This window comes from Callospermophilus lateralis, chromosome 2, assembly GCF_048772815.1.
Source record: "Callospermophilus lateralis isolate mCalLat2 chromosome 2, mCalLat2.hap1, whole genome shotgun sequence".
Lineage (NCBI taxonomy): Eukaryota > Metazoa > Chordata > Mammalia > Rodentia > Sciuridae > Callospermophilus > Callospermophilus lateralis.
Window position 1 is genome coordinate 23,969,652 of NC_135306.1, and position 10,419 is coordinate 23,980,070.

General features: G+C 37.2%; 1 protein-coding gene across 7 annotated transcripts in view; it reads left to right on the forward strand.

The window, feature by feature from the left end:
- The window catches only part of Tmem245 (transmembrane protein 245), an 85,779-nt gene that overhangs the window by 69,163 nt on the left and 6,197 nt on the right, over positions 1–10,419 (forward strand). For all 7 annotated transcript variants that reach the window (XM_076845706.2, XM_076845708.2, XM_076845710.2 and 4 more), the window contains 3 exons: positions 1,265–1,365; positions 2,792–2,966; positions 4,367–4,561. In XM_076845706.2, coding sequence (XP_076701821.2) covers positions 1,265–1,365; positions 2,792–2,966; positions 4,367–4,561 — 471 coding nt within the window. The remainder of the gene's footprint in view (positions 1–1,264; positions 1,366–2,791; positions 2,967–4,366; positions 4,562–10,419) is intronic.

Below are 10,419 nucleotides of genomic sequence, written 5' to 3' on the forward strand. Positions count from 1 at the left end.
ACTTCCTCGGAGAGTACACCTGTGGTTCCCTTTGCAGAACAGTTTCCTTGTGTGTACAGTGTCCCCTTTGCTGCCGTCGCCTCTGCTTTTTCAGTTACAGCTTTCCCACCTCATGAATACACCAGTGCTCCCTTGTTCCCTGCAAAGCCCAGGCTTTTATAGTTTGTGATACTCTTGAGATTATTTCAGGTTTCTGCTTTTGTGCTATCTCTAGTCAGGTTTTCCTTCTCTTTACACAGTCTTATGTTACTAATCTTCCAAGCAAAAAGAAAGTGCCTGATACTCTCTTTTCACCAGAGAGAAATTTAAAGAACAGCTCTATAAACAGAAATTCATGTGCTAAATTCCTATATTAATCATTAAATATGTGTGTATTTTAGCTTCCTTGTGTTTTGCTCTCTGATTTTACTTTGGGGCTAATTTTTTTTTTTTTTGGTTGTTGTTGTTCATTTCCCCCAAAACCCCCATGACCTGCCTTATTTGATAACCCTTATAGCAGAAGTTACTTTGTAGACTTGGTTGCTCAGTTAAAGAACTATGGGGAAATTTGTTAACAAGAAAAGAAAGATTGATGAAGGTTGGGATTGTACCCAGGGTCTAGAGCATGCTAAGCATGTGCTTACTGAAATATATGCCCAGCCTCATTTGCTTCTTTTCTTTCCTTTATTTCTTTCTTTTATTTTTATTTTATTTTATTTTATTTTATTTTATTTTTTTACCAGTGATTGAACCCAGGGTTATTTAATCATCTGAGCCACATTCCCAACCCTTTTTTATTTTTAATGAACTTGCAATCGCCCTGTCTCAGCCTCCCAAGTTGCTGGGATTCATAGGTGTGGGACACCATGCCTGGCTCATTTGCTTTTTCTGAAGAGAAGGGCTGGCCATAGATGGGTTTCTAACCTTGGACTCATGCTATTCACACTTAGGAAATATAGTCATTGCAAATGAGTTATCTACTTCAGAAGTGTAAAGTTGATGAATTATTTCAGTGGGTAGGGTATTTTAGTGTTTTGTTGATTTTTTTTTTTTCATCATTTTTTTTTTTTAAAGAACAGCTCTATAAACATGTTAGGATTTTAAAATATAAAGTCTTTATATTTCTTTGCAATAAAATGAAACAACATTCTCAGGTTAGTATAAAAATTGAAACTTTGACCAGATTTGGAATGAAGTGACCAGAAGCCTAGAAGTATTGGTTTTTCGGAACCACTGCATGATGCTGTATTTATTTACTTTTTCTTTTTATCTTTGGACATTCTAGAGGGGTATTTGATGCTTCCCTCAAAATGGCTGGCTTTTATGGATTGTATACCTGGCTGACTCATACTATATTTGGCATCAATATTGTCTTCATACCATCAGGTAACAACCGTATCGTCACTTCTACTGCCCTCTATTTAAGAAAAGTTAGACTATTTGACATGTTAGGAAATGTCATTTTCTTTAAGTTTAGAATAAATTTTGTAATTTGAGACCTAATCTAGTCCAAATTATGAGCAGAAATATGGCTTGTATTATCCTTTTTTTGTTACTATTTCCCCAGTGGCTAGAACCACACCCAGCACGTTTTAGCACTTAGCTAGCATGTAACTGGCGTCCAGTATATCAACTGACCTAAAATAGCTTTGTCCTGCCCCAGGGAGAGGATGACTGCATCTGGGAGCACATAGGCTGAATCTAAACCTGTCATGATCTGTTCTGGTAATGTCCTCATTTCATAAGTACCAGGTGGTTTAATGACCTTCTTGTGCTTTTTTCCTTTATGTAATCTCTGTTCCTGTTCTTTGGCTTTTTCTTCCTTTATTTCTGTTACTCCCTGTTTTCCTAAATATCTCTGCATTCCACATTTACCTCTATCTTCATCTCTTCCACTTTTCTCTCTCCCCTCGTTCTTTACCTTCTTTCCTTCTTGGTGTCCACAAACCCACACTGTGATGTGCAAGCATCACATGTGGGGGTTCTTATTCCATAATCACCCTGAGAGGCAGTTAGGGTGGTGATGTTCATGTTGTCTAGATGAGAAACCAAGGTTTCCCAAGGTCACACATGTGTTTAATGGTGCCAGAGAGAGAGAGACAGACTGACCAACCGACCAACCAACCAACCACTGAGCCACATCCCCAGGCTTGTTTTGTATGTTATTTAGAGACAGGAGCCATTCCTCCTTTAGAGCAGTGCCATTCCTCATTGATTTGCTTAGTGCCTTACTTTTGCTGAGGCTGGCTTTGAACTCAAGATCTTCCTGCCTCAGCCTCCAGAGCTGCTGGGATTATAGGCATGTGCTGCTGTGCCTGACTACATTTCATTTTTATTTGAAGCAAAGTAAAGAGTATACATTTATATCTGGGTTTTAGAAACTGATTTCTTTTCCCTCCTCTCTTTCTGAGCCAGGGATGGAACTCAGGGCCTTGTACCTGCAGGCCAGTATTCTATCATTGAGCCACACCCCAAGCCTAGAGACTAACATTTAATTAGCTTTTGCACTCAATAAGAATGTTGATAAATGTGCTATCCTTTTATAGGACTGTATTTTAATTACCCATTCAGAGTAACACCTGCAGAACACTAAAATTTTATCACTGACGAACAGATTTACAAAGTAGACACACACATTATAAAGATATTAGGATCTTATTTAACTGAAAAATTCAGTTAAGTAGGGCTTATCAGTCTCTTAAAATTAGAGTTTGTGAGTCTTGGTGGATATTTTTAAATAGGAAGAGATTAGCTGCATTGTGATTATTTTGTGAGAACCTTGAGTATCTTTTCTTTTTTTGTGTTTTATTAGCCTTAGCAGCAATCCTTGGAGCAGTGCCATTCCTTGGGACATACTGGGCAGCAATACCCGCAGTTCTAGACCTGTGGCTGACACAAGGCTTAGGATGCAAGGCCATTTTGTTGTTGGTTTTTCATCTCTTGCCAACATACTTTGTAGATACTGCAATTTATTCTGATATTTCAGGGTGAGTAGTCTGAAATTACTGGTGAATGATCGAGCGGTATGTATTGGTTTTTTGAAGCAGTTTTGTATTTTGAGGGGAATGGGGTTTGGGGAAAGAGCTGATAAAAGGAATTTTCAGTAAAGTAGTCTTTTAAATGTTAATTTAAAATAAAATTGTTTATAAGGTATGTTATTTTATATTTTATAAATATTTTATATTTTATAAGGTATATTTTATCTCAAAAACAAAGACAAAAAAGATATGGCTCAGTGTTCGAGCACCCCTGGGTTCAGTCCCCAGTACCACACATACATACACAGAAGATAGTATGATTCAGTAATGAATTCAGGTTAAATTTAAGACAGAATCAAAACCTTGATCATATAACAAATATCTTTTCATTTTGAGTTTTTTGTTGTTGTTGCTTGGTACTGGGTTTGAATCCAGGGGTGCCTACCACTGAACTCTCTCTCCAGTCCTTTTTATTTTTTATTTTGAGACAGGGTCTCAGTAAGTTGCTTATTAGGGCTTCACTAAATTGCTAAGACAGGCCTCAAACTTTCAGTCCTCCTTTTCTGAATTACTGAGATTACAGGTGTGTGGCTTCTGTGCCCAGCTATTTTTTTGGTTTTGATAGCTTTTTAAGAATTACATTAAATAAATCAAGCCAGTTGTCATTTAGTCATATATTCAGATTCACATTGCTTATTAGAATTCAGGTTGTGACCAAAAGTTTATGCCCTACTCAAACTGTCTAGTTTCAGTTTTTTAAATAAAATAAAAGGTAGAGTAGACAGGGTCATTGTTTCTGGAAGTAGTCCTCTTCAGTTAAATTATGTAGAGAGTAATTGTATACTACCTTGTTTTCTCTTTTTAATAAGTTAGAGTAGAAAATAACTTATGTATAAGAACTCTGAAGTCCCAAAGTTCCAGAGCAAAAAGAGACAAGCAACTCTATAAGCCAGCCTTAGGGAACTGGTATGCCTAAAACTTGAGAGAGAAAATTAAAGGAGAACATCAGGGTGTGGGTAACTAGTTTAATAGATGAGTTTTGAACACTAGGAATAAGTGTTTTCATTTATTTAAACTTTGCTATATATTTTATATTTAGGTAAACTGTTCTAAGTCAGCATTAATCTGCAGGGACCCACCTGCACTGGGTACAGAATATCTGTTAACAGTGCTATTTCAGTTGTGAAGAGGCAGATGTCACACACTGGTGCATGGGCAAGTAAAGTCTTGTATCTTGATTTTCTTACCATCAGTGATCAGTTATCTTCGTGGAGTAATTTAAAGAAAGCCTGCAATAGATTAAAAAGCCCGGTGTACTGAAGAACGGACATTGTGTTAGAAAGATTTTTCAGAGTTGTGTCAGTTTTGTTTGTTCATTCACAAGCTAATTCCTGTGCTCTTTTTTCCAGAGGTGGCCATCCTTACCTGACAGGCTTGGCAGTAGCTGGTGGTGCTTACTACCTTGGCCTGGAAGGGGCAATCATTGGGCCCATACTTCTCTGCATCCTTGTGGTTGCTTCCAATATTTATAGTGCCATGCTAGTGAGTCCCACGAATTCAGTACCCACGCCAAACCAGACCCCATGGCCTACTCAGACTCAGCGGTGAGTTCATGCAGAATGATCATAAACCACATGTGAACATTGAACTGTCTTGTCTCTTTATTTGGTAAATAAATCATCCAGACTTGTCAGGATAAAGGTGTGTGAATACTAATGCTGTGAAAAAGACTCTAAAGAAACAAATTGTTTTCAGATTGGGTTTCTTATGGCAGGAAAAATTTAAAACTATATTAGATCAGAATTGTTAATGTCATAAAAGACCAAAAATAAGTAAATTTAAGAGAGATTGTAGGGGGAGACTCAAGAAATTGGACAACCAAATGCAGCACATGAATCCATGGTAGGTTTCTGGATTGGGGATGAGCAGAACTTATAAAGAACATTTATGGAACAATAGGGAAGATTAACCAAGGACTGTATTTTCCATAATATATAGTCACTGTTAAATTTCTTGGATTTGATGATGGTTTCTTTTGGCTATATGGGGGAATGTCCTTTAGGGATACATGCCATGATTTTTAAAAACTTATTTTCAGACAGTTCAGCCAAAACAGAGTCGGGGGGGGGGGGGGAGTGGGGGAGGGAGGGAGGGAGAAGGAAAGAGAAAGGACTGTAATAAAACACCGGTGAATCTAGATGAAGTCTTATGGATTCCTGGTCCCCCCTCAACCCAAGTTTTCATTGTTGCATTATAGTTTGTTGTTAAATATTTCTACATACATAGTACAGGTATTAAAATAATAATTGTTCTCATCTGTTAATCACCAGAATTTCATAAAGTAAATTATAATGTTTAAAATATTTTTCAATTATCTCATAATTTTGTTATAATATTTTATTTAGGCATATCTTAACGGTGATATACAAGTCCTCAATATATTAAGACTTATGCTAATGATCTTTGTTACATATTTATATTCACGTAACTACCACCCATATCAAGATACAGAACGTTCCCATTATTCTGGACGCTTTCCATATGCTTCTTCAGTTAGGCCCCTCTGCCTACTAATATTCTGAGTCACTTTAGTTCTGTGTTTGAACATCATCAATGTGTAAACTCTTAAGGGAGACCTCTTTTGATGTACATTCTGTCTCTGGGATTTACCATTCTTGTTGCACTTTTTTCCCCATTGTTCATTTTTTCCCACTGTTATCTAGGATTCGAGTATATGAATATACTACAATCTCATTTATTCAGTGTAGTATTGATAGACATTTGGTAATTTCCATTAATAGCTGTTATAAATCAAGATGCTATGACAAAGTGGAACATCTGGGTATACATCTGGTTTAATGTTAATAGATTCTTGCAAAATAATTTTCTATGTGGAATACCAGAAATTACATTCATAACAACAAAAGTAAGAGGGACAGTGTAAGAATAGATTGTAACTTTCCAGAGTCTTTATTGCATCATTCTTATTATCCTCAACTGGAAAACACAGTTTCTCTGCCTTGGGTTATTCTAGTGTAATTGAGGAGTCATTGACAAGTTGCTTCTGACCATGTACTTAATAACCATTTTATATTATTATATACAATTCTTGTATATAAACTTCTTATAAGTGTTAAAGAGACATGGTCTTTTTTTTTTTAATTTTATTTTTTGATACTGGGGATTGAGTCCTGGGGTGCTCTACCATTGAACTACACCCCAGCCTTTTTTATTTTTTATTTTTGAGACAGATTCTTGCTAAGTTGCTGAGGCTGGCCTTGAACTTGCAATCCTCCTGCCTCAGCCTCCCAAGTCATTGGGATTACAGATGTATACCACCATACTTGTCAAGACATGATCCTTTTAACTTGGAATAAGTGAAGTAGTTTCTGAGTTAGAGTTGGTTGGTCAGAGGTCCATTTGAGCTAATGCAGTACTCTCACAAGATGATGGAAAAATTGGCAAGAATAGATAGAGGGGGACCTACGAGGTTTTGACAAAGACCTTACCACTTAGGATGTGATGACACTAGGATATCTTTTTCTGCCTTTACCTCTGAGAACAAAGGCTTTCTTGGGAACCAGAGATGCCAATAGACTGTAAATTGAAAGTAACAGAGAGCCCTTGCTAAGTTGATACCTATTTTGGGCTTACTAAACAAGTATAAAAAAGCAACATTTATTGGTGTTTTGCTGTTACATTTGAAAAAGCTTTTTAATGATTTTAAGTTAGTACAGCAATAATTAATTTTTAGCTGAAGCAGAAGAAACTAATATGAATAGTTCAAAAAGCAAAAGACCTGTTCCCTACTTCCTCTTCTGAAAGTAAGCAGCTGGCGTGGGGGTTTGACGAAGGCAGTGTGAGGACCACATAGCCTTCATTGTTTTGTTTTTTTTTCCTTCAGAGTTAATAGGAAGTTTAAATGACTTCTTAAATAGTAACAAGCATAACTTTTCTAACATTGGAACTTACTGTGTGCTAAGTTTTGTGATAAAAATTTTACACGGATTGTCTTATTTTTCTTAGTCTATGCAGTATTTTTGTATGCCACGTTTGTAGATGAGGAAATCAGGTTTTGAGAGGGTATCTTGCCTGCATTCACACCCCTGGGAAGCCCACAGGCTAGTGTGTTTCAGCTTCTGCTCTTTTTTGCCTTTCCTTCCCTAAACACTTTGGGGTACCAAGAGAAATGCAGTATTCTCCGGTTTACTAGCTCAGTAATTGTCCCCTCACTTTCGTATGTCATGTTTGGTTGTCCTTATTACTTCCTGTGTCCTCATTCACTGTCTTTACTCCATCCTGCCAGTATTACCTCAAGTTTGCCCTTGTTCCTTGTCCCCCAGTGCCCAGTGTTCTGAGCTGGTGCTTCTTATGGATCTGTTGCAGCCTCGTTGGTCTCCTGGCTCATCTCTCAGTGACTATTCTAACTGTTCTTTAGTTTGTTTTTCATACTATGGCTAGTGTGGTCTTTTCAAAATGTGAGCATGTCTAATCACGAAATTGTCTTACCAAAAATGGCCTCAGTGGTTTTAGGAGAGAGATAACATGCTTGATGTGGTTCTCAGAGCTGCCCTGTGTGAGCTGGCCCAGGCCTGCCTCACTTTTGAAAGTCTAATTAATAGACTCATGAAACCAAAAACAGATCAGGTAAAAAAAGATTTTTGCAATGTGACCTTAAGCCTGATTAAAAAAAAAAAAAGGATGAGATATAATAAAGCCCAACTTTAGAACTTCATTCCAAGTATTTGGAAGGCAAGGGATATGAATAACTGTGATGCTCTGTCACAAGGGTTGTACCCTTGGCTGTGCAGAAACAACTAAGTTAAGTTAGTCTGTTAAAGCTTTTTATTTTTATATGTTTAAATTTTACTCTGCATTTCTGGGAGACTGGGAATCAACAAATCTTGTTAAATCAGAAAAGATTTAAACATTTCCATGGGAGAGGAATTTGTAGAAGTCTCATTGAAACTTAAAAGGAAACAATTCTTGAAATGTTTTCAAAGAGCAAGAGATGGTAAGTGAGAAATTACAGGGCAAAATCCCTGTTGCTCTTAGAGGAGGTATAAAATGTTAACATTCCTCTGCTCAAATCCCTAGCCACATATGGTCCTGTTCTGGACTGCTTGTTTTCAGATGAGGAATCATACAACTGTGGTTCTTAGGAGCACAATAATCCTTATGATTTGGAAAAGAATGCTGCATGTAGAGGGTCTAGGTAGGACATTATAGTGCGAGGTATTGAACTCAGGCCTCTTGCGTGCTAGGCAAGCTGTCTACCTCTGAGCACATCCCCAGCCCAGTGTTTTTAGAAATCAATGCAGTGCTTATCCCTTTGTTTCTTCCTAATCCAGAGAGTTATAGTTTTTTAGACCTTGCCGATTAAAGCAATACCTCTTGGATAGGCCAGAAACAAGTAGGTTATAGATTTTGTCTTCCTGTATAATTTGAGGTTTGCTCAAGATCAGTGTTACCTCAGTTGGATTTTATATGCCCCCCACAATCAACACGACACCCTATATACCAGAGATTACATTGAGATGGAAAATGTTTAGTATCTATTTTCTAAGCTTGTTTCACTTTTTTTCTTTTTTCTTTTGAATGCTTCTCCAGGCTTTCTTGGCCTGGAGGCAGCTCTGAATAGTAGGTATGAATTTCAAGGTTACAGCTAAGCCTTCTTGTCAACAGAAAGCAGTCACTAGGATAACCACAGTCTTAATCTTATTTCATGCATCTTTGCCCAGAGGCAGAAATTTTCATTCATAATTTAGAGGAAATGAGTACTTACGACTTACGCTTCCAGATATCTTAGAATTTTTAAAAGATGTAGAAGGATGATTTAAGAAACTTATTGGGTATTGGAAAATGCTTCATGTTATTGGCCAGCTTTGGGTTATTGATTGTAAAAAAATTTTCCAGGGCTTCACAGCATTGAGTGCTACCTGAAATTCCTATTGTCAGAAAGAGCTTGCTGTCAGATTTGCATGTATAGAAGTGTAAAAACACAAATTTGGATGAAACTCTGAAAATTAGACATACAAATAGGAATCTAGAGCAATGATTCTGGTGGGTGTGGGGGGAGGGGTGACTTTTCCCTTAGACATCTGGCCATGTCTGGAGACATTGTCAGAACTCTGGATAGAGGCTAGCAGTGCTGCCTTTCAAACATCCTGTATGGCGCGAAGATATCAACAGTGTCACTATTAAAAAATGATAGGTAGATAGATAGAAGGAATGCATATAATGTTCATGTATATGTAAATCTTTATTTTTGGACATTCTTTTCAGAACATGAAAATATTTAAGGAAACAACATTCATTCCAATTCTTAGACCTGTCAGCATACTTTTTTAACATGGTGAGTTTAGTTATGTCATAAAAGCCCTTTCAAAGCTCAGGAGGCATAGCCAGGAAGCTTACCTGTTTCTTAAGGCTGTTCTTTTAAGAAGAGCTGTGCCACTGAGAGTCATACTTCAGAGGTGCAAGAGGCTTAGCTTAGGTCACCGTCCTTGAAAGAGCCTTGGGGGTAACTGAGCATCCTTGAATGTGCTTTCTCTTTTGTGACATTTTACTTGTGTTCCTCTTGACCTTGAAGTACTTTCTACTTTGTGTTAAAAGTTTAGTCTTCTGTTTATCTCTGGCTTGCCTGTCTAACTCTGTTTGTTGGACTGAAAATCAAGAAGACAAAAGGAGTCAGGGAGGTAGCATGATTGCAGAATTGTATTTGAAGTTCAGATAATTTGCTCTGTAATTTTTTTTTTTTTTTTTTAAGTTGGACACCATACCTTTATTTTATTTATTTACTTTTATGTGGTACTGAGGATAGAACCCAGGGCCTCGCACATGCTAGGCAAGCGCTCTACCGCTGAGCCACAACCCCAGGCCCTGCTCTGTAAGTTTTCAGGTGATTGTATCTAATGAAAATTGTTTGCTGTCTCATTTCTGCAGTTGTGAGCCATTCCCTGAAGGTGGAATGCTTAACCTTGTCTTCTACTTCAGCTTTATTTTTAATGAAAATGTTGAGCAGTTTGTTTTTAATATCAATACTTGATTATTGGTATGAAAATAATATTAGCTTTATTTGACTATTAGGGAAAAAAATCTAAAAATGAACAACATGCTATAGTGATGTGGCCACAAACCAATATGATTAGAAGACATTAAAATTCTTTTGAAAAAATGTAGGCATTTTAAGGTTATTCTTTTTTACACTCCTAATTGGTGGTATTGTTAATAAAGGAGCAAAGAAATTTTATGTAAAAGGATGGGAATAAACTGTCCTTCATGACTATATCACGTAAGAGATTTGCTTGTACGTAACCCCAAAACCAACCCACTATCAGTGGAACGCTAAAATACTCAGATCTTGCTGGGGTAAAATGTCCAGAGGGGAGTCCAGGGCCAATATGACTATTTTGTAAACATCTGGGCCCAGCTTCTCTTCATTCTGAAGTGCTGCCAGCTG